The sequence below is a fragment of the Carcharodon carcharias genome, chromosome 9 (assembly GCF_017639515.1).
Source record: "Carcharodon carcharias isolate sCarCar2 chromosome 9, sCarCar2.pri, whole genome shotgun sequence".
NCBI classification, from domain to species: Eukaryota; Metazoa; Chordata; class Chondrichthyes; order Lamniformes; family Lamnidae; genus Carcharodon; species Carcharodon carcharias.
Genome location: NC_054475.1, coordinates 133,222,535 through 133,249,266, shown reverse-complemented (window position 1 = coordinate 133,249,266; position 26,732 = coordinate 133,222,535). Strand labels below are relative to the sequence as shown.

General features: G+C 39.1%; 1 protein-coding gene across 2 annotated transcripts in view; it reads left to right on the top strand.

Annotated features, from left to right (window-relative positions):
* The window catches only part of zc3h12b (zinc finger CCCH-type containing 12B), a 127,132-nt gene extending 101,226 nt beyond the window's left edge, over positions 1 to 25,906 (top strand). Inside the window, exons 1-6 of one of the 2 annotated variants that reach the window (XM_041195466.1) lie at positions 1,142 to 1,259; positions 10,638 to 11,416; positions 15,063 to 15,202; positions 17,154 to 17,388; positions 18,287 to 18,393; positions 18,984 to 25,906. In XM_041195466.1, coding sequence (XP_041051400.1) covers positions 10,806 to 11,416; positions 15,063 to 15,202; positions 17,154 to 17,388; positions 18,287 to 18,393; positions 18,984 to 20,410 — 2,520 coding nt within the window. In that variant the 5' untranslated portion in view covers positions 1,142 to 1,259; positions 10,638 to 10,805 and the 3' untranslated portion in view covers positions 20,411 to 25,906. Of the gene's footprint in view, positions 1 to 1,141; positions 1,260 to 10,637; positions 11,417 to 15,062; positions 15,203 to 17,153; positions 17,389 to 18,286; positions 18,394 to 18,983 lie in introns of those variants that run through there. The other variant, XM_041195465.1, reaches the window with a different exon arrangement.
* The last annotated feature ends 826 nt before the right edge of the window (positions 25,907 to 26,732 follow it).

Genomic DNA, 26,732 nt, shown 5'->3' with positions numbered 1-26,732 from the left:
AATGGTTAATTTCTGTGTCACATGCTGGGAATTCCACCTTTGACTGAGTTCAGCAATGATGTTGACTTAAGTGTGAGTTATGGAACAAAATTGTAATATTGCACCATTGCATTTTTTGCTTTCTTACAGTTATACATTTGGAAGGTAGATTAAAATGAAGAAGGTCCTTTGGCCTCATCCATCCTGAATGTTAACTCTACCTTCTTTCCAGCAGGAGTGTATACTTGGCCTAATTGTACCTGGTAGAGAAAATTAGCTAGGGTTGGTGAAAGGTGTGCATGTGGGTGTCACATTGGGCTTGTCCAACACCTTCTGCGAACAAATATACCAAATGTTGTTGGAGTACGAAGATTGATTCTATGCTCCGGCATTTACAATGGGAAGCAATGCTTGTAGAAAATGCATCTTGAAAATTGAGGGCAAGCAGCGTGTGATTTCCTAATTATTTTTAATGTTAATAGCAGACAATGCAGCTGCAATTTCCAGAACAACCATCTGCTCTGTGTTGTTGATAGCAATAAGCTTCAGAAAATGTCAGTGTGTCATTGAACAATTCAGCTGTGGAAGACATCACAGCTGAGATTGTTCCTGTCCTTGTCTGATGTCCACCTATGCATTACCCAGCATTTGCTCAGCTTAGATAATTTCCTGTCCTTAGCTCAGGGACAACATCAATTGTAGCACCCCTCTTTGGCATTTGTGCTGAGAGTAGGTGGCTTGCCATAGACCAGGGAATTAAATCTGGGGTGGTCTTGGTCTGTTTGTTTTGACAGTGAGGTGGACTTACCAACGAAAGGTGCATAGAAATCTTGCAAATCTGAAAACAAATAAACCCTTTGATTCATAGAAAGTTATAGTTTCAGTGGAAAATATTAGTTTCACTGAACTTTGAAATCTCCTTGTTTTTAAATGATTCTGTTTGATTAGTTTGTGTACGGTAATTATTTCCCAATGCATGAGTGAACAACAGCAAATTAGTGTTTATTACCTAGCTGAGGGCTTGGCGTATGAAAGTGCTGATACAGACATAGACGTCACTGAAATAGCTCAGCACTAGAACACGATTCGTTGTTGTCTGAATTGCATTGCGTCACAGCTGTGGGAGGGTGTGAGTGTAATAAAGAGGAATGACTGGTAATCCCCCAAAGCAGTCAGACGTTGGGCCTGCCAGAACAGAAGACATATAGTTGCACAGCTCTCTAGAATGGATTACAGACCCTCAAAGCACTGTTTAAACTTGCTCTGAGCTAGACTTTACTGTGAGTATATTATGGACTATGGACAATATATTATCAACAGATTTAAATAGTTTTTCTCCCCCATCTCAACATCTAGACTTTTTAATATTATTTGATAGTGGAACATATGGTGATAGTGTTATGTAGGAAACCAGCTGTATCAGTGGTTTTAATAAAAGGTGTTAAAAATAGAAATGGCTTGTGTTTCATTTGGTTTTAGTATTTCAGATCCGCAGAGCTGCAGATCATTAGTCCTCTCTCATTATTTTGAACACTAGAATGATACCAAAGATGAGAGATTGTAGTATGAAGAAGGAGGGTGTGAATATTTATCAGAGATTTTAAAAACATTTTTGAAATTGTGGAATTTTTGGGAAGATAAATGCTGCTAGATCATTTCACTGCTTGGTAAATTGATAAAAAGCCAGCACATGAATATCACCAGAAGAATAAAGAGGGAATCTGGAAGACATTTTCTTACATGTTTCTTAGAATAGGGAAAGCATTACCACAAGTGGCTGTGGAACTATTTGAAAAGGAAAAGTATAAAGGCAGGAGGAAAGGCAAAGAAGTAGGATCAGATAGCTCCAGTTCAAGAACTAGTGTTGGCACAAGTGGGCCAGATAACTTTCTCCAGTGCTATGAGTCTGTGAATAAATTTTGTTGTCGCTAATATCTGTTTATTTAATCGTATTGATCTTTGCATTATTCCAGTTTTACAAGTCAATAATACGAATATATTAAGCTTATATAAGCATGTGTCACAAGTATTTCAGTAAAGTGTAGTGCATAGCTTACAGCATTCTTCTGATATACCCACTTGAACTGTGACAAAATTACAGAATGAAATTATATATATGAGAAAATACTGCTTATAACCTGATGTTTAGGATTTCTTAATGGATTAGGAAAAGTGTTTACATTTAACGTTAACAAATCTTGCGTACTTGTGATGTAAGGATGCTCCTGAACACCAGAGTAAATCCTGAGTCTTGTCTGAACAATGTTACTGTGCTTGATGTTAGAGGTAATGAAGCACAATTTTTGAAGTGCTTAGTGCAGTTCACAAACAAGAGGTTCTGTTTTACTTCAAGCAGTTAAAAATGAGAGCAGAGTCACTTACCCCACTCTGATCCTGTTGCCTTCCTGCTGTATCCCAATATTAATTTGTTCTTTTGGGGCAGACTAGGTCTTTTTTTTTTTAGGTTTCCTTGTGGGTCAGAAAAAGCAGGACTGTTGCTCCAAAGCCTCATCATGAGGTCTTGGGCCTACCTTGCTCCAGCTTTGCCCATCTCTGACTGACTGGCAGGCCCGTTCCCAGGGGTCCCCGGTTCCAGCCTCCTGCCACCAAATTCCAGCCGGGAAGTGCATCTGGCTAAGTTCTGGCTGGACTCTAGATGAACTTATGGGAAGGAGTCCCAGCCATTTTGATCACCAGGCCTCCATGACACAGGCTCCTCGGGTTCACTGCTCACTTCTGTGCTCGCACAAACCATACCCTCCTTCCCAACACCCCCTCCCCCCCGCCAAATTGAGATTGCCACAGTATCTAGATGTTCAGTTTTATACAATCACAAGTTAAATTTCCTTTCTACACTGGAACTTTGTTAACCATCACTTGTCGTGGGGTTTTGAAGAAATTTTTTTATTTGTGATGATTATGGAAAACCTTTCAAATTGATTTTCCCTACCTCCTCAATGCATGTAGGGTGACGTAATTTGCTGAAAATTACAATTAATTTTTAAAAACTCAAATTGGATGAATTTGTTGGTTCCACTGTGTATGTATATATAGAATTTCCTCCTTTAAGTGCTTTTGAAGAAATTGATACCAGGATTTACAAAGTATAGTCATGATTTGTTAGGAATATTACTGACAATCAGGATACCAGGAATCATTCAAAGTTGTAATTTACTGGAGGGGGTTTTGCCTTCTATGGGCTGGATTTTAGAGCGGGGAGTGCAGGGTCCCCACTCACGACATGAAGGTCTGGGGCTGGCCCATCCATGCTTTGCCAACTCACCCAACAGACATTTAACGGCCATTGGGCCATTAATTGGTTCAGAGTGAAACTTGCATCCCCGCCTGGGAAGAAGTCCTGCTTCCTAGAGCTGCCAGGCAATCTCTCTGGTCTCAACACCCCCATCAGGAGCAGTGGCCATTGCTGGGACTACATCAAGTTCCCAAAAGCGAGTGTCAATAGAGCTGGAGTCAGGAAGATATCACTGGGAGCAGACTGGTAGGCCCTGATGAGGGGTTGGGGACTAGGGTGGAAGATTTTAGGGGTGCCCTCTGATGGGCATAGGGGGCCTGTAAAGGAGTACCATCCCTTGCCCAGCCATCAGTACAGTGAAAGCTGCTGGGCTACATATTTGGTGTGGGCCTCTCCCAGAGGCAGTGGGAGGAGGACCTTAAGTGGCCATTAAAGGCCTCGATTGGCCCACAGGCAAGCAGACCCCCCCAATGCCTCCCCCCACTGTAGATAAAATGGCAGCAGGTAGGGTAGGTAGGTGCAAGGAACAATGGGTATGGTATTACATCCAACTTTACGCTTGCCTCGCCTGCCAACCTGCTCCCTGGGATGGGATGGCTGGGGGTTGCAAAATCCAGCTCAATATTTCTGCAAAGGATACAGTTTCCTCATGAGAAAATCTTCAGACCAAATTTGCCTGGCTGTTTTATGCTGTCTCATAGTGAACTTGACAGAATCTTTTTTTATAGTCAGTTAATTTTGCAATGATAATGGAGATGTGAAATCCAGGAAAATAAAACAGTTGATAACTCTCTGCTGTAGAATAAATATTGAACTAAGTAATGTTAGGAGAAAGCTATAATTAGGATTTTTTTCAAGTACAGATAATATGGTTCAGGGAGAGACTTTAAACTCTATGATTGCACATGCTTTTTAGGTGTTTACTGATTTCTTAGTGTGGATTTTGGAAGTACAATGCAATACAGAGTACTGTGGAAGAGTTGATAGTTCTAATTAGTCAACTTAAATCTGTAACTGTGAACTTGCCAGTTACATTAACAGAATAGTTGTTGCAGTTCAAAACTGCTGATATTCCTTTACTCATGAAGTCTCTTCAACTGCTTGTTTGAAACCTGACTGACTGCAGAAAAAACTGTTTAATGAAGCATTTCGCTCATAATTTTTGTAATTATTGACTTTGTAGTTGAATGAGTAAAGTAATAATACTTTTCTTGTAACTCCTGCAAAGGTCAAGAATTAAAATGTTGAAAGATGAACTTTGAAAGAATTAGATTTAAAAGATGTTAAATAATGAACTGACTGCTGTCAGGAAAAGGATAAATAAGTTGTGTCTAGATTAATCAAGCTATTTCACAACACGGGCTTATTGGGTTGGGTTGTACTGCAGGCTTTGGGATCCCACTAACTAAATTGTATAAAAACAAAAAAACTGCGGATGCTGGAAATCCAAAACAAAAACAAAAACAGAATTACCTGGAAAAACTCAGCAGGTCTGGCAGCATCGGCGGAGAAGAAAACTAAAACTAAATTGTATGTCTTGCAGTTACTGGATCACCAATATGAAAATACTATTTTGCACTACAATACTAACATCACTGTCACTACCATTTCAGTAAAATGTAATGGTGGATGTGTGAGGTTCCTCAGCTATGTCCACTTGACCTATGAAAAATGTCCAGTGGTCCAATCCTAGATATTCTTCTGAATGTATGTTGTGTCTGGAGTGTGTACTTTGCCTAGGAGCTGACATACATGTGATTACAGTGACAGCAGGAGTAAATTGGGATGTTGACCGCGAAGCATATTGACCTTATGGAATTTTTCCTGAAGTGTATTGGTGTCAATATTGACATTCCATATTATTGTACGGTGACAAACTATATGGAATATATGAGCTTGTTCTTCAAAATAATTGATTAGAATGAGTCACTAAGTCAACAGACACATTTGTACACAAGACTGTTTAACTCCTTCGATAGAAATGCAGAAGGCAAAAGAAAAGTTACAGAGCTTCAATTGTACTCTTTTGATTGTATGCCTATTTTTCTTATCTATATAAGGTTAAGAGATGAAGGTCAAATTTTGTTTTAATTCTTTTCTTAGTCTGTTCAGAAGAGAAGAAAATGAACCTACCGATTGCCCTCCCAATATCTCAGTGAAGTAGTGTCAGGCCAGAATTCAACTGGAGGCATTGTAGTTAAGTCCAAATCTGGGGTTGCATTCTTTCCATTAAGGACCACGCAATGGCAATCTGGAGTGAGGATCATGGCTAATTTACACTTCTGTAACCTGGGGAATTGAAGCAACTAATAGCACACTTACAGTATCTTGACTGTAATCAGATATTTCTGCAGAAGTCGAGAAGAGAGGTAACATTTTAAGGATACAGAGGTTCCATATCCTGTGTGTATGCATGTTTAACACAGATTCTTCACCAGTACCTGGATATTGAACCATGAATGAACGACTTGACTGAAGCTTTTTAAAATTACAGATATATTCTATAAATGTCTGTTGATTTACCTAGGTAGCTATAAAATAAGTCAGATTTGCATCATGCCTCCCTTGTGTTTGATTCCCTCTGTGGTTACCAACAATCAGTGAATTCCATACATGTGACAACCACTTTTAAAGCTTTCAGCTACATGTGGGCTGCTCTGAAGATAACACACCTCAACCTGCACCCTCTGCTGCCCTGATACTAGAAATATCTTATTTTTATCAGTGTAATAAATATGTCAGGGACCAAATGTCATTGAGATTGCCCAGCACAAGCTTTGAAGTGTTAGTAGACTCAAATACTTCATAGTCCTGTAGACCTACTTTAGTGTTGCTTTTCAAAGAATTGTTGATTTTCTTTAGTGCTTAGTGTTGCTTCCCTATCTGGCTTATATCTTTCAGTTTATTGAGAATTCTTTCTGTTTAAAAATATGAATTGTTGGAAATACACAACAGATAAGCCAGCATCTGTAAAGAGTAAAGAAAGGCTGATGTTGTGGATATATGTTTTCTTCAGGAGAGAGAGAGAGAGAAAGAGATACAGGGATTTAGTAAGGTTTATTTTTCTCCATATTTTCCTTTCCATTTTAATTATGTTTAGGTTATTAGAAAACCAACTTTCTATAATATGGTCATTAAGTCATTGTAAGAAAGACAGAAAATGTTGGAAACTTTCAGCTGGTGGACCTGTGCAATTAAAGCTACATTTTAAAACATAAAAATATTTCAAGAAAGAACTACTAGTATATTTTAATCCCGCAGTTACAGTAGGTAATATCCCCTAACTCTAGTCAGTAAGGATACATGCTCAAACCTTGTGTGTTTCTCTCTGCACTGGGTAATAAATCTGTGGGTATGGTGTTGATCTTTTCATTTTTCAGAATACCGTTTTAGAAAATAGGTGAAAAGTATAAAAACTCAAAACAGTGACAGAGTTTGACTGTGGTTAACCAGCTCTTGCTTTTTGGTTTTCTTGTTTACAAGCAAGGGTCCCCAGTAGAATAATTTCTGATACTGATCAATCTCAATATTTCTTTCTGTTATCGCACCACCCTCAGATATATAAGATGTAGATATATACATGAAGAAGAAAAAGATTGCAGGTGCACAGAGAAAGAGCAAAGGAGCAGGACCAATTTGACAGCTCTTTCAAAAAGATAGTACAGGCATGATGGGCCAAATGGTCTCCTGTGCTGTATGATTTTGAGGGATTTTATTACTAGTTACTGAATTTATTTTGTAATCCTGATTTACAAAATGTTTAAAAGTCAGACTTGCATTTATATATCATTCTATCTCAAAAATGCTTCAAATGCAATGAATTAATTTTAAGTTCAGAAGGTATAGTTATTTAGGCAAAAAAGTGTTATGATGGTTATTTGCAGGAACTGCCTTAAATAAAAGATTAAGGGGATGAAATTAGTCTATGCCAGCAGTCTGAAATGAGCTCATGGTGAATCAGCAGCTGATTTTTCATCACACCCGATCTTCTTTACACTGAAGTTCAAGGAATGATAGTTCAAATTCATTTGCTAATTTAACTTTTTACTGGGTTTGAAATTAAAAATCTTGTTAATATTTTCCAAGTCAATAGAAAATAACAGCAGTTTTTTTTACAAGGTGCCAATTCATTACAAGCCCCTTTTGCGCAACTTCTCTAGACTAATTTCACCCCCTTCTAGTTTAAAGATGGTGAAAGCTTTCTCAATAGGTTACTGAAACAAAATCTCTTCCTGACTTCACTTGTCTTATGATCTGACGTAGTGATCTCCCTCCCCCACCACAGCTTCCTCTTTCACTTAGGGAACAGATCAATGGGTAAAATCCACTTTAGGAGTAGATCTAAATATGGAAATCAGTTTGTCTACTTTAATCAATAATTGTCTTTAAGGTTAGTGTTCCCAAACCTGCTACTTTAGAACAGAGTCTATTGGAATGAGTCGGCTGAGTACTATTGTTAAATGCTTGAGCTAACCAGACCTAATATGTGCAGTTCAGACATATACTGGCTCTCATGGCTTGTAACAAAACTGTGTTGCCCCCATTATTTGGAACACACACCACATCATTGGGAATGGCAGCATTTGGGCCAATGAAATTTGCTGGAAACTTTGAACCTGAGACAGCAATACAAACTGGAGAAGGAAGGGGCGGGGGGGGACAGCAATACAAACTGGAGGGGCGAGAGAGAGAGAGACAACAGTACAAACTGGAGGGGAGAGAGAGATAGAAATACAAACTGGAGGGGAGAGAGAGAGAGACAGCAATACAAACTGGAGGAGAAAGTGGAGGAGAGACAGCAATACAAACTGGAGGAGAGGGAGGGAGAGAGGGACAGCAATACAAATTGGTGGAGAGGGATGGAGAGACAGCAATACAAACTGGAGGAGAGGGAGGGAGAGAGGGACAGCAATACAACCTGAAGGAGAGAGAGAGACAGCAATACAAATTGGTGGAGAGGGATGGAGAGACAGCAATACAAACCGGAGGAGAGAGAGAGACAGCAATACAAATTGGTGGAGAGGGATGGAGAGACAGCAATATAAACTGGAGGAAGGAGAGGGAGAAGGGAAGAGAAACACAAACGGGAGAGGAAAAGTTTGTGTTGGCCTGTGATGTGCTGTTGTATAATGCATTTAATACACACGTCAGGCAGCTTCAGTGTTTTACCCTGAGGACAGAGGCTGATTTCCTGGAAGTTGGTCTTCAGTGGTGAACTTTGAGAGTTAGTGAATTGAATTATGTTCGGTTTTGGTTTTGTTATTTTTATAACTTGCTGCATGTTGTAGAAAGTCATAAAGTTGTAGAAAACTTAGAAATTGAATATATCAGTATGTTCTAATTGAATCAGTACTCCTTGGTGTTTTTCATAGAATCAGAGTAAGGTTTCATTCAAATATTTCTTATCTTCAAATCAATTATTTTGTGTACTTTAATTTTAATTTGTTATTCATCTCATTATAAAACAAAAATTAAAATTTATTTGAAGTTTGGTGATGTTCAGACACTGAACTATGGTAAATGAAATAATAACATTTTCAAACAGTGGGTAAATGGCATGTGATCAAATGTTACATGACTAAACATCACCTAAGTGGCACCATATGTTCAAATATCACAAGGTCAAACCTCCAGGAATCCATTAGAGTTGGTAACCGGAACAGCAGTAGAGGCCAGGAAAGCAAGTAAGTGTGGCGGGCACACTGATGCCAGTCAGGCAGCCCCAGACAAAGGCGGGGAATGGTGTGGCAATCGGGAGGCCATGGATTGGTGATCAAGTTTTTGCAGCCCTATCCACTGGGGACCCTCGGTGACAGTGAAAAGAGGCCACTTAAGGGCCTCAATTGGACAGGCAGGCCACCCATCAACTCCCATGCCGCCGGTAAAAGCCCCTTCCCATCCCAGCCAATTTTAGGCCCCTGTGCCCCCCACCACCACCAGGCCACATCTGGGGGAGTACAAAATTCCAGCCAGTGCTTTTTAGTGGAATAAAAGAAGAAGAAAAAAATTGAAGAAGTATGTGGTGGCATTGCAAACTAAAAGGATTGGTCCCTAATAGGGAGAACTTGAAACTCCTTTGCCTACCCAATCATTACAATAAAATGTATCCTTGAAGTATGGATACACTTTAATATCAATTGCTTTTGTGGATGAACCTGAATTAACATAACATGTGTTGATTAGTCCTTTTAAATCTATATGTTAGAGCAAAGCTAAAGTGGAATTGTTTGTTTTTGTACTATTGTCAGTCCCTTTTGGGAAGGATTTTAACTCCATCAAAACCCATCCACTTGCACAGAGTTAAAATTTGACTTAGAGGAAACTCTGAACTATGTACTGTTGGTTCCTGAATGAAAGTTCATTATAATGCACCTGACTGGCTGACTCGACCTATGATTTCAATGTGAAATCTGCCAGTCATTAGATGTCATCCTTTTATAAGTATACCTAGTGCTATGTCAAGGTCTTTTAAAGACATATTGAAGTTTTCAAGATTATGAAGGGAACTGACAACATTTGTTTGATGATGTGTTCATATACTGGGGAATACAAGATAAGAATTAGAAAAAAGGACTTGAATTTATACAGTGTATTTGTATGTCCTCAGGAAGTCACAAGCAATTAGTTACTTTCACAGTGTGGTCACTGTTATTAGACAGGCAAATTAAAGAAATAACCAATTAGTATGTTTTTGTTGATTAGAGTTTGGGAATAACTGTCCAGGCAACCTCCCTGCTCTCCCTTGAACTGCCATGAACAGGAATACAGAGCTTTAGTGGCTCAACTGAAAGATAACCTCCAATAGTACGGCACCCCATCAGTACTGCACTGAAGTTTCAGCGTACATTATGAGATGAAGAATTGCACTGGGGCTGTAACTCAACCTTCTGATGCATATGTGAGAGTGCTACTTCAGTGCTAATTAAATATTTTAAGAAGTTAAGAGTAAGAAAGGAAGTCAGGCAGAACTTGTTCCCTCAAAGGGGAATAGAGTTGTAGAGTACAGTAATAAAAACAAAGTGCTAGAAAGACTCAGCAGGCCTGGTAGTATGTGTGGAGCTGTATGTGTGGAGAGAGAAGCAGAGTTAATTTTTCGAGTCTGTATGGCTTCTTCAGAACTCTTGAGTGCCAAAAAACCGTCAGATTGGATTTGAAATGTTAACTCTGTTTCTCTCTCCACAGATGCTGCTAGACCGGCTGAGTTTTTCCAGTGTTTTATGTTTTTATTTCAGATTTCTAACATTTCCAGTATTTTACTTTTATTGTAGATTACAGTACCAGGGAAGGACATTGAATCAGGAAGTGGCCATAAGAGGATTGCTAAATTATGAGATTCACTTTTTTGTGGGTGTGACTTTCAGTGTTTTTAACAGAATTCTCTAAACTATCTCTTCTTCCTCCCCAGGATTACATATTATCCCTGTGCTCCCCAGAACATAAGAAGTGTGAGAGCATAACATCAACTTTGCGGAAACAATTAATTGAGCTGAAGGATACAATTGAATATGAAAGCCAAGCTGTACTGGAAATAAAAGAGAAGAGTGTAGAGATAACAGGAGGACAGATTAACGTAATGACTGCCTGGTCAATGTTTGAGAAGTTGAATATGGAGAACAGCTCCTCCAAAGAGCTCCTTCGTCTAGAGATCGGTGACTGCAGCGCAGATTCTGAGGACTGGACGAGCTCTGAAAGTGACTCAGAGCAACCCCCTAATAAGAAGAAAGGGGCTGAGATTGTGAGCAAACCACATAGGCAGCTCTGCCGCTCTCCTTGCCTCGAACGGCCAGTTCTTTCCAAATGCAGTGTCCTGCAGGACTTTCAGAGTGAGGACAGTAAATCCAAACTTGATGATGGATACAAGGCTGCTAGCTTAGATAAAGAATACCAGGCCAAAATGGAGTTTGCCTTAAAACTAGGATATTCAGGAGAACAGATTCAAACTGTGCTCAATAAACTGGGGTCAGATGCTCTTATTAATGACATTTTAGCAGAGCTGGTCCGACTTGGGAACAAAAGTGAATCTGAGCCACAGCCACCCAGTATGGGTAGTACAGGTACCCTGGTGTCCAGGGGCCAATGTGTGAAGGAGATCACTAGCCCAGAGCTGTCTTTGGAAGATGAAGTTGTGGATGATTCTGATAATTTGAGACCTATAGTGATCGATGGAAGTAATGTGGCCATGAGGTATGTCCAAAGATTTTCTCCAAAGATTTTATTTTTGTTCATTATTGGGATGTGGGCATCATTGGCATGGCCAGCATTTACTGCCCATCCCAAATTGTCCTTGAGAAAGTGGTGGTGAGTCTCCTTCTTGACCATTGCAGTCCTTGTGGCGTAGATACACACCCTATGCTATAGGGAATGAGTTCCAGATTTCTGACCCAGCGACAGTGAAGGGATGTCAATATAGTTCCAAGTCGGGATGATATTTGACATGGAGGGGAACTTGCATGTGGTGGTGTTCTCATTCACCTGTTGCCCTCGTTCTTCTAAGTGGTGATCATCGTAGGTTTGGGAGGTGCTGTCAAAGGAGCCTTGGTGAGTTGCTGCAGTGCTTCTTGTAGATAGTACACACTGCTGCCACTGTGCATCAGTGTGGAGGGAATGAATGTTTAAGGTAGTGAATTGGGTGTTGATCAGATAGGCTGCTTTGTCCTGGATGGTGTTGGGCTTCTTGAGTATTGGAGCTGCACTCGTGCAGGCAAGTGGAGAGTATTCCCTGATATTCCTGATAAGTGCCTTGTAGGTGGTGGAAAGGCTTTGGGGAGTTGGGAGGTGAGTCACTCACTGCAGAATTCACAACTGCTGAAGGTAATTTAAGTTATGACATACTGCAAATGTTCATTTTTATTTTTTCCATGAAACACCCTCCCCCTTTCCCATCCTCTCTGTTGGAGTATTGTTCTACAGGCAATGGTTGCCATTCTTCACATCTGATCATTGCCAGTGTATATCAACAGATATCACAACAGAATCCCATCCAGTCCTCACCTAACATCCACACAAACACACATCCAACAGTTGATGCTAGATAGTTATCAGGAATAAGAACCCTGCTTAATGTTCCTCCCCTTAACTGACCTGCTTTGCTAATATAAAGTTCCATCCTTTCTTTCTTTTTACCTTGGGCTCCTTCCAGGTGTTTACAAGGAAATCACTTGCATCTCTCAGTCTGTGCACAGCTATATCAAGCAAGTCACCAATATGCCATTGCCCTATGTGCCAGGCCAACCACTACATGATCTGTCCCATAGCTCACAACAGCTAGAGTGGCTGGTGTCATTTGTGTCCAGTGTGTTATAGACTGTGCTTCTGCAACCATGGCAAACCAGCAGCTTTTTTCAATAGGAAAGCCTCCTATCACTCAATGTCCAACTGTTATGTGAACATCCCTGAATAATCAGGTAACTCTGTTCCAGTGTCACAGACATCCGTTATGACACCGGAATCCTGAAACACTCATCCATCTTCTCGCTACTAGCAACATAAGACAATGGCTGCTTGAGGATAAGGGCTTCCTGTTGCACACATGGCTAAGGATCATCCTCTGCAATCCCACTACAACTGAGTAACTCAGTTACTGCCACAATCAGTAAGATCATTCAGCACAATGTTGAGTGATTGAACCAGTGGCTCTGCTTGAACAGAGTTGGCAGAATGCCTCAGGAAAAGTCTGTCACCTCATTGTAGTGTGCTGCATGATGAAGAACATGTTTCTTTCTCTCCACTGAAAAGTTAAGTAAAGCCCCTTTGCATGAATGGAAGGTATCGCACACACCTCCCTTCCCCCAACAATTTTAATCCTGTGCTAAAGAACACTGAAGTTATTCTGTTTGCCAGATGTTATTGCCAGAGATGGGTAAATGTAGTGATATTCTCAAACTAGCTACTGTAGCCTGATGAGGCTATTGAAACATATCCTACATTGAACTTAATTCCGAGGGGTGACACCCCGGAAGCTGACAAGTTCTGCAACATCTCTCCATCCAGATTTGATGTCAGTCAGTCCTTGTAGTCTTCTTGTCACTCACAGAAAAGAGTACCTGCACCTCGTCCTCCTTCAATGGCATCCTGATGTCTGTAAGCAAGTTAATTTACTTTATAAGAACATTCCATTTATTTGTAAAAGCAAAAAACTGCAGATGCTGGAAATTGGGTTTGCTATAGTATCAACCAAGTGTAATTAATCAATGCAGTCTTTAATCATTCCAATTCTGTACTGCATTGGGCTTTTCTCGCTATATGTTTGAATCGTTATAATCCTGTCTGTTGGACAAATCTTGGTCTCAGAAAGTACAGTTGAAATATAATTAAGTATGGCTTGTTATCTGCATAAAATTAGAGAGACCTGCTTGATTTGTCACTACTAAGGATGACCTTTGGAACAGTGATTTATTGAGATCAAGCAACTAATTTCAAAAGATTAGGAAATGCAAAATGTTAACATTGCCAGCCCAGTGGCAAAGGCATTGAAGCCATATAAAGCAAAAAAAAAGTCAGGTTTAATCCCTGTTCTGTGATGTAATGGCTAATTTCAGATGAACCAGCAGTTGGGTGATACAATTAGCCTCAGCATCCTGGGCTGGTCCAGTGAATAAATCAATTCACAATGCTGATTATTACTTGGTTTTGTTTGATTGTAATTATGTAAGTATGTGGACATCAACTGAGGATAGGGTTAGGCTTGGCTGTGATGCCTTTCATGGTGTACAGCCTGTCATTACTCTCCATCCAAGCTTGCACATGAGTTAGACAAGGTTTCAGGGACAGAATCAGAAAACAAGAATAAAATGGCAATTGGTGCCTTCCACATACGCCCATTTTCTTTCTCATTCATGCACAGTCATGACATTTGATTGTTCCTTATCCGTGATTCCTATTTCATTTTTTAAAACAGTTTTCCTATTCACCACTTCACCATCCTGTACTGCATGGCTCTTTCTGCTCCATGCCTGCTTCTTTTCCCACTATCTAAGCCCCCTGAACGCCCAGCGACAGAGGCAAAGATTAAAGATGCAACAGTTCCTCCCTGGAAAATCTAGTTCTGGCAAAGAACTGTACAAAATGGGACAAAAGATGAAAACAAAATGAAACAGAGAAGGAAAAAATCCTCTTTCAGTAAGAATTCCTGCTGAGCAGCAGAACTAGGATGCTGTTTTCCCACCATAATTACTGAAGGTATATTGACATTGTAGTGCAAATGCAGTTAAGAAATGAAGACAGAGTGTTGAATGCAGCACTCAGTGAAATGTATAATACACCTGTTGGGACTATTTTTATAAATCCTTTGCTATTCTAGCGAATATAATTAATTCCTCCCACGAAGGCCTACGCACGGTGATGCTTTTCATGATGTCATCTGCGTCTTCCCTAAATTTCAAGGTAGTTGATAATGAGCTGGGCAACAACATCTGTTCTCTAAAATCCAATTTTCTGGAGTGGCTGAGGAAACATGTTTCACTTGCTGCTTTGTTAAAAACCCTTTATTTCTTTTATGTTCACAGTATGACCCCAGCAGCATGCCAAGGAATTTAGTTTATTGTAAAATAAAGCATAAAGCCTTTTCTCCATAAGATGCAATTACTTTGTGCATCTAATTTGCAATCCCATTGAGGCATTCTTAGCATGCAATGAAAAAATATTTGATTTCCTTACTCCACTTCAAAAATGCAATCATTTGCCTTGATTGTGTTATAAATGTTCAATAATAATAAATCGCTGTGCCTATATTGTCCCACTCGTGTGACTTCACATTTACATCAACTACAATGTCAGCCAAGGTCAAACTTGAAAGCAAGAGATTGATCCAAGCTTTAATTTCCTTTTGTAGCCATGGAAACAAGGAAGTGTTCTCTTGCCTTGGGATCCAGTTGGCTGCGGAATATTTCCTGGAAAAAGGACACAAAGACATTACAGTGTTTGTTCCTGCGTGGAGGAAAGAACAGTCCAGGCCAGATGCACCCATTAAAGGTAATTAAATTTGTCACATGATAATGTTTAATGATCTGACCATATAAAATAGATGACTTTTTTTTCCTAAAATGTGGAAACTGGAACATCTGAAATAAAAATAAAAAATGCTGGAAATACATATCAATTCCATCAGTATCTGAAAAGAAAGCGGGGGCGGTGGGATCATTGAATTTTCCAGCTGGTGATCATGCTCACACATGAAGCACATTACAGTGGGAATTGTAGTGAGCTGTTTCACCAGCTCCCCAATCACTATCACTATTTACTGGATTTCTAGATAGCTGTGTGCAAGTTATAGGATGTTGATGGAAAATCGTCTGATCTAATTTTAGCAACACTGTACATCAGTAATACCATTGCTTTCCTGACACCCAACATTACTAAACAGAATGGAGGCAGGGGAATCACAAATAAGAGAGTTATCTTACTTCAAGCTTTTTGGAAACTTAAAAATGTATTAAAATACATACAGGCGGAGTACCTCAAATCTGGCTACCCGAAAACCGGCAGTGTCTGAAAACCAGGCAATTTTTTCCTGCACTCCAGCAAACCTTGATCCCACCCGACACAGTGCAGATGTGGCAGAGATAGTTGACCTCACCAAGAAAGACCAAAAGAAGTAGAATATTTAGCTTTGTATTGTAATTGGGATCAGGACATATGCCTGTTCTTACTACAGTACAAGGTACCTCTGTTGAGTTTTGATGCCATTAAGACCATCCAAATAGAAGCTCACAAGCTTAAGTTCAAACATGATCCCCAAAAGCCTTTTAAGTTCCATGGGCACTCATTGCCTCCTTGCAGCTGGTCCAAGTCAGAAAGCTAAAGAGTATTGTACAGTCTTGCATGAATACAAACAAATAGTTTTCAGTTACAATTACAGGTTATTTTTAGCATCATTTCAGTTTGATCCTTTCTCATTTTAAACAGAGTGAGCTGATGTAGGGAAGTGGGGAAGGCATGAAAGAGTTATTGAATTCAGTGGTGAAAAGTGAATTAATATCAGCAGAGGCATGGACATTAACCTGAAATGCTTTGCAATCATATTATTTGTTTTTCAATGTTCCCTATTCACTGATTAAGGTGCTCTGATTTTTTTTCCCCTGAAAACCGGTAAGTTCCAAAACATAGCATGGACTCAGTCCCAGGTTTGCCAGATTTGTGGTACTGTACCTGTATCTTTTTAAACTGGCACAGCTGGTCATACTGTACTGCCAATAAGAGCTGAAAGTGTTTCTTTTCCCTCCTGTATGAGGTGGCTGAGCTGACAATCCCAAAAATACTGCCAGAGACTGCGTACCAATATTCAAATTAGCCTGAATCCCAAAGATCCGGCAGGCTCGGAGCATGATGGTCACACCAACGGGTGGGGGTCCCATTCTAATACACTGCCACAGAGGAAAACCTTGGCCTAAATGTTAGTAGGCTGCTCAATTGTGGATGGCTTCAGAGCCAGATCTGATGATGTTCTCACTTTGAGATCCACAATGTTACACTTTTTAGCAGCAGTCACTGAATGGTGATCAGACGTGATAATAGTACTAAATCTATTTTCATCACCCTCTAGCCCAGGAGAGCCTAACTGACAGCCTAGCTGAATTTAGCTAAAGCATCACTGGCCAGGAATCAAACCTGAAATACATTTTGTTTACGATAGAGTAAGTAGGACAGTTTTTAAAAGTCACTTTGATTAATCTCTTATTATCTTGTCTCTATTTTGCACTTTTTATTTTTATGTTTTCATTCTGATTTAGTGTGGCACTATTCTATACTGGCCCTTCTAGATTTGATTCTTAGTGCTGCTGAGTGTGGATTGATAATGACAATTTTAATCTACTTTTAGAGACTAGCCAAAAGTTCTGGTTGACATATCTCACTGATATTGTGTTGAATGTGTTTACCTTATCGTAATTTGAATTAATATCAAAGCAATTACTCAATTCTTCAGATCAAGAACTATTGCGCAAACTTGAGAAAGAGAAAATTCTGGTCTTTACACCATCCCGACGGGTGCAAGGGAGGAGAGTGGTGTGCTACGATGATCGATTCATAGTGAAGCTGGCCTTTGACTCAGATGGCATTATTGTGTCAAATGATAACTACAGGGATCTGCAGAATGAGAAACCCGAGTGGAAGAAATTTATAGAGGAACGTCTTCTAATGTATTCCTTTGTGAATGACAAGTAAGTGTTGGAAACACACAGTCTTTTCTTTCTGTAATGGCTTTCTTTACTTTTAAAAAAATTTGCGCTCATCAAGTTGAGATTCTTTAGTCGCTTAGTAGAACAGAACTTCCAAGTATTGCTGAAAAAAGAGACAAGCTGTCAAAGGTTTTTGTCTTGCACTCACCAGGACAGACACGAGAATGCCAAATTTCAAAGGGAGCAACAATTTACACTGCATGAGAAAAGGGTGCTGATTGATTGATTGGCAAGTCGATTCTGTCGAGGCGTTCCCACGGAATGGAAAACATTTCATTTCAGACATTCAGTATCAGGATCAAGCTATCCCAGATGAGACAATGAAGTGGATTACACACAAAATAAACCTCAATCTGCTGTGCCCCAACAAAGCATCTTGGCCTCAGTTTTAGAAGTGAACATTTTCTACTCCTAACAGCAATGTGGGTGTACCTACACCACGTGGCCTGTAATGGTTCAAGAAGGTGGCTCACCACCACCTTCTCAAGGGTATTTAGGGATGAGCAATAAATGCTTGCCTAGCTGGTGACACTCTCATCCCATGAAAGAATTAAAACATCTTGTATGGAGCTGTCGGGCTAAATGGTCTGTTCTTGTGTGGTAAACGCAATTCAAATGTAATGTTTCCCTGACCATCCATGCTGTGGCCTCAACACAAGATTGTCACTTTATTTTCAGCTAGAGCCAGTTTGTGCAGAACTTGAGGGAGTTCAAATATATTTAATGTAAGGCACCTATAGAAAATGAAGACTTTAATCAAATTTCATCAATTTTAACCTGGTTCCAAAGATGAATGACCAGTCTGTAACTCATTGCCATGGTGTGTAAAATTTGTATAAATTGCACAAAAATAACTAGTGGTTTATTTCAACATTTCAAGGTTCATGCCACCCGATGATCCCTTAGGACGTCATGGTCCCAGTTTGGATAATTTCCTACGAAAGCGTCCTGTTATTCCAGAGCACAAGAAACAGCCTTGTCCTTATGGTAAGTATTTATAACTAGTTTTAGATCTGTGAATCTAGTTGGTTCTTAGCTGATTTGACCAATTTTGTTTTGGTTCAATAAACTGTAAGAAAACATAATTTGATATTTTGCCAGTTATCTGCCTCACCTCTCGATGGTGCTGACTCTTGCTGAGGTATAATTGCATGAGTGCTGGCAGCCCTGTTGTCACATTCAAGTGGTGATTCTTCACATATACGCCTAAGCAGTTAAGTGTGGATAGGCTATTCAACTGTTGAGGGATTCACAAGCACTCACAATAACAGTCTTGGCCAATGCCCACACAGATTCAGTAGTCAGCAGGGATCATTGGATATGATCAGGAACAGAAGCTGAGATTAGATCACTTTTTTGTGGTCTAAACAATCAAAATCGGGGTCTTCTGATCTGAGTATTGATATAATTACTCCCTACAGCACAAGGGGAGGAGAAACCAACTGATAGCAAGCTATCCTGGAACATTTTAAAGATAAGAGCATTCTTTTGTGGGTTTATGATGATGAATAATTCTGTTGAAAGGACGCTTGTTTATCAGTCTTGATCTTACTTGTCTTCTGGTTATGATTTGACAGGGAAGAAGTGCACTTATGGACACAAGTGTAAATATTACCATCCAGAACGTGTTAACCAGCCACAGAGATCAGTGGCCGATGAGCTTCGTGCCAGTGCTAAGTTGTCTGCTGTGAAAACTATGAGTGAAGGAGCCCTGGCAAAATGCGGCATTGCAATATCGGGTGTGAAAGGAGAAGCTGTCTCTGAGATCAAGCGTGTTGCACCAAAGCGCCAGTCTGACCCCAGCATACGATCTGTTGTTTGCGAGCCAGAGGAGAGGTTGACACCAGCTCGCAGACTTGAAACTAACTCTGTGCCTTCTTTGGTCACTGCATCAAGTGTACCTGCGTTTCAGCCCAATAAAAACCATGCAGCCAGTGCCATGAGTACCAGATCTGCAAGCAGCCCAGTGCCATGTTCCAAACAGTTCACTCACCAGAAATCCTCACAAGAGCATTTATCCACATTACATTATCCACCCATCCTTGTAACCAACAGCCATGGTAATTCTGTGAGTTATACAGAACAGTATCCAAAATATGACTCTACTTTGGACACTGGCTATTATTCTATGATAAGTGACTTTTCAAATTTAACTATCAGCAGTATGCGTAACCATGACAGCTATTATGGATTGGAATCAGATCATGGATTGTATCCCAGAAACACTAGTCCTCATTCAGAAACCTGCATTACAAGTAATGATTCCTACTCTTCATACAGTGACCTGGCATACCTTGGCACTGTAGAGCCAGGTCCAGAAGATAATGTGAAAACCCATCAGCCACAATCACAAAACAGGCTCCAGCCTTTTGTTCACGGCTACCATGAACCTATAACAAGAGTGCAGAGCTATGGACCAGAGGAGCCAAAACAGCCCCAGCGTAAACAGTCCATCTCCCATTTAGTTCCTCATATCCAGCATTCTGCTGTTGGAGCTCGTTCCAGTTGTCCTGGGGACTACCCTGTTCCTCAAAACATTCATCCAACTGCTAATAACCAGACAGGGAGGGCTCTGGTAATGACTAGGCTGGACAGCATTTCTGATTCACGACTGTATGAGAGTAATCCAATGAGGCAACGAAGACCTCCACTCTGCAGAGAGCAGCATACTAGTTGGGATCACCTGCCATGTGCTACAGATTCATATAGATACCCTTCGTACCCTTTGACTAATAATCTCATGCAGCCCAGTTATGAACCTGGTATGTTTAGAAGTATGCCAGAAAAAATTGAGCAGATCTGGAGGTCGCCCTGGCAGGGGATGCCCACTGAACAACAGGACCATCTGGCAGTCCGGGAACATCAGTACCAAACCTATCGAAACCTCTGCAACATCTTCCCAGCAGACATAGTTCATGCAGTAATGGAAAAGAACCCCCATGTGACTGACCCCCAATATCTTGCTGCAGAGATTGTTGCCAAACAATTACGTTCTGGACGGTGAAACACAAACTGGAAGATTGAAAACCAATTATGTATTGACAGGACGAAAAAGAAGTCTGTTTAGTGCACAACGTTTGTGAAATACAACTTGCCTAATGCAGTGGGTTTAAGAATGTTATAAATAATTTAATGGCATTTGATTACCTGTTGGGATTTAGGTAGCTTAGAAGAGGAAATGAATACCTTACTTTTTTTTATAAAGCTATAACCCATCTACTTTTGACTTTTGTAATTTCCCAAGTTACTAAAATGTATTTGAATTTTTATTTATTCTTGAAGAGTTATCTTTCCAATGTAAATTTCGAAATGCCCCATTATGAATTATACAGCTTGGAATTTTAAAAAAAAATTCAAGTTACAAGAGGAAATAAACGTAATCTTAAAGAGACAATGTTTGCAAATGATGCAGACAAGAACATAATAGTGTTAAAGACTGCATAGAGCAAATTAAATCTATAAATATTTGAACATTGCAAATGACTTGCATGGATTCAAATGCTCATACTTCATGTAAGGTATCTATTTCCTGTTTCAGGCTGTCAGCCAAAAGAGCTTTCTTGGTGTAAGGCACTTCAGACCACTTCCTTTAAATCATCTTTTAAGGGTGGAAAATATGCAGCCAAAAAAACCTTTTTAAAGCATTATTACATGCTGTCTTCAGGCTGCACTGATGTGCCACAATCTTTAAAAGCAATGTATCTTATTGCTAAAATTTGACGAGCTTGATATGTTTCAAGCTAGGTCTTGTTGATTTTAAAAAATGTTTTTCATGAAAGTTGAGAGAGCCTTTAGGGGCCTTTTTTTCTTCATGAGAAGGTCTGACACTGCCTAAATGTTTCTTACTGTGAAACACATGGAATGTGAGGCTGCAGTCAGGGTTGTTTCTGTCATTTTGCTAATGGCTTGCGAATGCTGTGTAGTTGTTTCTGTTTCCTACAAAGGCAGCACCATCACTTTAGTTTAAAACTACCAGTTTGTTATAAAGTTTTACTTCACAGTTCTGTCGGTGCACATTTTTAATGTTTCTAAAGTGTAAACCTTTTAAAATTAATGTGTACCCACTAATATATAGAGTACCCTAACTTTCTTGTACCATCGGCTTAAAAAAAAGGCCTTTCTGTAGCTAATTAGTAGGCTATAATAATCACCTTGCTCCACTGATGGCTAGCATATTCATCCACTGAGTAACTGAATTCTGTAGACCATGAGGATTCAAAGTTCAGTCTCTCTGCTGATTTTGCTGTTAACAACCAGGCTGAAATTAGCCTCAGAGGTAGACAGGGGATAAATCAGCCAGGGTCCTTTGTCCTTATTGTTAACCAGTGACCAACCCCCACCACCCCCCTGCTGGAAAGTGAACATGTGTTGTTGGGTAAGGACAGTTGCCTAGATGGCTAGAGTCTGGAGCAGAATAATGCCAACAGCGCAGGTTCAACCCCATACCAGCTGTGGTGGTTCATGGAGTTCAAGTGGCCCACATTTGATGTGGAGTGGTGTCCTTCAAGCTATGTAACCAATTATTTCTCTCATGGAGAGACATGCCTTCATGAAACATAGATAATTACTTGCCTTACCTACCTTGGTAAGGACACAATTAGTCTGAGCATGGATTTCTCCTGCATTTGCATAACTTCCCAACTTTCACCGTCACAGCCACTTCAGTGAGGTTACACAGAGCTGCTGCTGCCCAGGGAACCATATCCTAGCAAGAACACCTTCAGGATCGTTGATTAAAACAAAAACACATCATTTTGATGCATCTAAAACTAATTTTGTAGCTTACATTTTAATACAGCAAACAGCAATGCCTGGAATGATCAGAAATGACCTTTGTTTGTTGATACAAATTGTATCTCTTTTCTTGATTGTAGAAAATTATTTATTAAATGTACAGTTATCATCGGTAGAATAGCTTTATCAAATCTTGCCACAATGTTTGTGACACTATGTGTCACTGGGTGTAGCCCATGGGTATGTATGAATTTTTACTGGGCACAGTAGTTTGTAGACCTGAATTTTTAATTCATGTTCTTCAGATGTGCACACATATTGTGTACAGTACTAGCATCATTATTTGTAATGTATTTATTAGGATTAAAAAATATTGTTTCCAATAGTGGCTGAAAGTAATTCAGGGTTCTCTTTTACACTAGGCTCTTTTAATTGCAAAGCTAAATAGCCATATTATTTATCCATTGTACTTGTCAAAACTGTTTTTACTTCAACCACACCAGCATTTTGTAAACTTCAGCTTCATTTAAATATACCTACTCTAATCATTTCTGCTCACAATGTAAGATTTTACATCCATATTATCCAGTATTTATCTCATATTTTCCCCTTTTACGGATTGATAGCCCAACAGATCTCTCATATAAGGACTATCAGTGCCACTGATCTCTTCCTTATTGTCAGTGGCATTCTGTCCCCCAGTGCAAGAGGATCAAAATGAGCGAGGCAACTAATTTCATAGAATTTCTGAGGGCATGAGTAAGCTATTGAAAACAATTGCACTTATGCCAGTACATTTTAATTTTTTGTGCTATGTTTCCTGTGTGATATTTAATTTATCACCTCAAATCACTCCTGCAATTGTCACCACCAGTGGTAGATCTGTAACTAATGGCTCTTCAATGTAGCTCAAAATGCTTTCTTAATACTCCCTTATCTTGCAAGTGCAGAATCTATTACAGTATTTCTGGGTGTTTTTCACAATTCAATGAGGAAAGTATGAAATTTCACACACTGTTACACTGAATAAAATCGGCAGCTTTTCACTATCCTAAGATGGAACATTGTGTTCTATCAGAAACTCAACTGTGAAATTCTGAAATTAAAACCAATATTGAACAGGTAACAAGTACAGGACTGGGACTCTCGCTACCTCCTCATTGGGAAGCAGGTAGTTAGCATCTATGAGAAAATGTGGAATGTGACTCTAGTTTTATTTGAAAACATTTCTTTGGTTGTTTGCAATTTTCGAAAGCATTACGATTCTTGTCTGTTTCTTGTATGTATAATACACGTTACTTTCCTGATGTCAGCCCAGCCTCTATTTGACTAAGTTTTGTGCAGTTGGATTGGGTCACTGACTCACTCAGTAATAGAAATGAAGTATAAACTTATTTAATGGAAGCAATATTTTTTAACCTTACTGCCTGCATAACCCCAGTTCTTATAATGATGTAGGGGCCCCTCTCCTCTGTAAAGAAAATCTTTGAAAAGTGTTTCTTTAAAAGAAATGTGGCTAAGTTTAAGCTACAGCCTCTCGTTTTGGTTGGTTGACTTGAGCAGAATATCAGACTACAAATGTGTTGCCTCTTCAAACTGTTTTTAGAATGACTGTTAAAGATTTTCAGTTTTTAAAAATTAATTTGGAAATAATTAGTCTAGGCTCTCAAATATTACTACACAAAAAGAGCCCTGTATGAAACTAATTATAAGAAGTTCTGTATAGGTTTGAAACTGGTGAAGGCTAACAAATGGGATGCTGCAGCTTTAAGCAACATTATTGATATTCAGGATGTGATTTTCTTCTCTTAGATTTACATAGAGCATTTTGCATCCCCAACTGCCTGCCCTGTTCTTTGCAATGGTTCAGCAATCCAGCAAATGGGCAATCATTAGATTTTCCTAAACAATTTGGGAATAGTTATCTTTTGCATAAGGAATGTAGGGTCTCTTCAACCAGTTGCAAGAATGACGGTAATCTGTGCAATGAGCTAAACCAAAATCTGCATTATTTGAGAAAGACCAATAAAATGTTTTGAGTGACGTCAGTGAGACCCTTTTGGTTACTGCTTTTGTTGGCTGTATCTACAATCGTGTCTATTAATGGGAGAATAAACTCTATGACTTCTATTTTCCCCCTGTGAAAAAAACTTGTAAAAATTATTTGGCTTGATTAATTGCTTTCTCTTTGCTACATATCTGGAGTTTGTACACATCCCCAGATATAATCTAAAAAATGTACCATATTCAGTGAAACTTGTTTGAAGAGATCATACAGTTTGTTGTAGAGTAGATATAATGTGCTTAGCTAGTGTACAGATAGCTTAATATTGTGTGAAAATATAAATAGCATATAAATATATATAAATATATATATATTTTATTAGATTGGTCCAGTTGTTTTATTGATCTAATTTTTGTTCTGTTCCTTACATAATGAACATGTTGGCTTTTATCTGTAGTAAAACAAAAAACTCTTTGGGTTTGTAGTCCCAAACAAAATGTAAGTCTTAATGACAAAATGTGTCTCTGTCACTTTGAGAATTTAAAAAAGGCAAATGTGTTTTTAAGCACGCTATATAATCAGTACCTTTTAATGTGTAACAAACATGGATAATGTGTGATAAATTGTGCCAAGTGCTGGATGGTTTAATTATGCTTTTAATTTTGAACACAGCTAACTCTAGCTGATATTTTAATTGTATTAATAAATATAACAAAGCTGCTATGACTTTAAATCATTTTCACATTGTTGCAACACAATTCTTATGTGCTTGGTTTTAGTTGATGTTGAAACAGCTTTTGTACAATGTAAATTGATTTAAAATGGGTGCATTCATAAGATAAATCACTACAGTGTATGTACACAAATACTGCACATCAGCAGCTACTATTTCAGTGTTTATCTAGTGGCTAGTTCTAAATGAAACCATGCTGTCAATACTTATGAGTACATTGATACCAATCTGCTATAGCTAAAATTGTCTTTTATCAACTATGCTATAATATTGTGCAATACCCTTCTTGTGATACACTCCATCTCAACCAACAACAATGCTAGACCAGTATAGCTCAAAATGCTGTGTACAGACACAACCCATTTTTAAAAGGACAAGCTCCAATAGTAATTTATGGTGTTTTCCATACTTGTAGAAAAAGCAAACATTTTTCACAGCCACCACTACAATTTAAGCAAGTCCTGGGGAAAGCACTGCAAGATCGGCTATCTCTTCAACATTAACATTTTTGCGTGATATATGCGTGGCGTTGCAAATGTCATCTTAACATTAAAGTGGCCTTTAAAACCTATTTTTCATAAAAACATTGATTTTGCAGTGTTGCCTTCATTGGATCTGTACAATAGAAGTGAACAGAGAGATTTTACTTTGAAAGTGGTATGAATATGAAGTGTATATTCAGGTAATTAATATTCAGTTTTTTGATGAGTGCACTCTAGGAGTAGCAGGGTAATGAAATTGATTTATGTGCCTTTTCAAACAGGATTATGGACACAACTTCAAATGGGTTGGTATTTCTGTGCTTTGGAATGTGTTCCATATGAGATGTGCAATTTAAGAATGTTTTAAACTTAAGTGTTTAACGTTTGCATGAAGTAAAGGTTATAACTACCAAAAAAATCTGCCCTATTCAAATGTTCATGTTTATTATTAGTGCCAAATGTAACCAATTTGTAGTAAAAGAATTTAAAAATAATTTACTACACAATTTATGTTACATGTATTCAATAAAAGTTACTTTCCAGAAATGTATGTCGATTTCTTGCATTAGTCATTCTACAGGGAAGGTGAACTTAGTATCTCAGTGTAATACCACTTTATACTTGTAAGTAAACAAGCTTTATCATGACTTTTAAAAGGATTTTAATTTTTTTATTCTTTCATGGGATCTGGGCATCGCTGCCTTCAACTGAGTGGCTTGCTAGACCTTTTCAGAGGGCATTTACGAGTCAGCCACATAAATATGGGTCTGGAGTCGCATATGGACCAGGTAAGGTTGGCAGATTTTCTTCCCTAAAGGACATTAGTGAACCAGATGGGTTTTTATGACAATTAGTGCTCACCATTACTGAGACTAGTTTCACTGAACTGAATTTAAATTCCACCAGCTGCCAAGTTGGGATTTGAACCCTTATCCCCAGAGCATTAACCTTAAACTCTGGTAGTCTGGTGACACTAACACTATGCCACCATTTCCCCAAATGCATGTATATCATTCTTTGCAACTAATTATTTGCTTATAACACAGAATGAAGATCCTCATCCATCTGCACAAAAATGTGTAGTGCAAGAGCCTATTCAGCCCATCTCTCCAAATTTACCCCACCATAGCATCTAACAGCCTGTTCATTGAAACTAAAGTTTTTGCTTCTACCGTCTTATGTTGAAAACCTTTTGCATGATATTACTCCTGGATCTGTCTATACCCTCTTGTTCTGTTATATTAGTGTGGTCCCCTTTAAATCACTCCCTTTCAAAGCATCAATTTTTAAGGGCTAAAATTTTAGGCTCTCATGGGGACAGACAGGTGGTGTTTACATTTGTGCTGCCAGCCAGCATCCCTCCCCCCAAGCT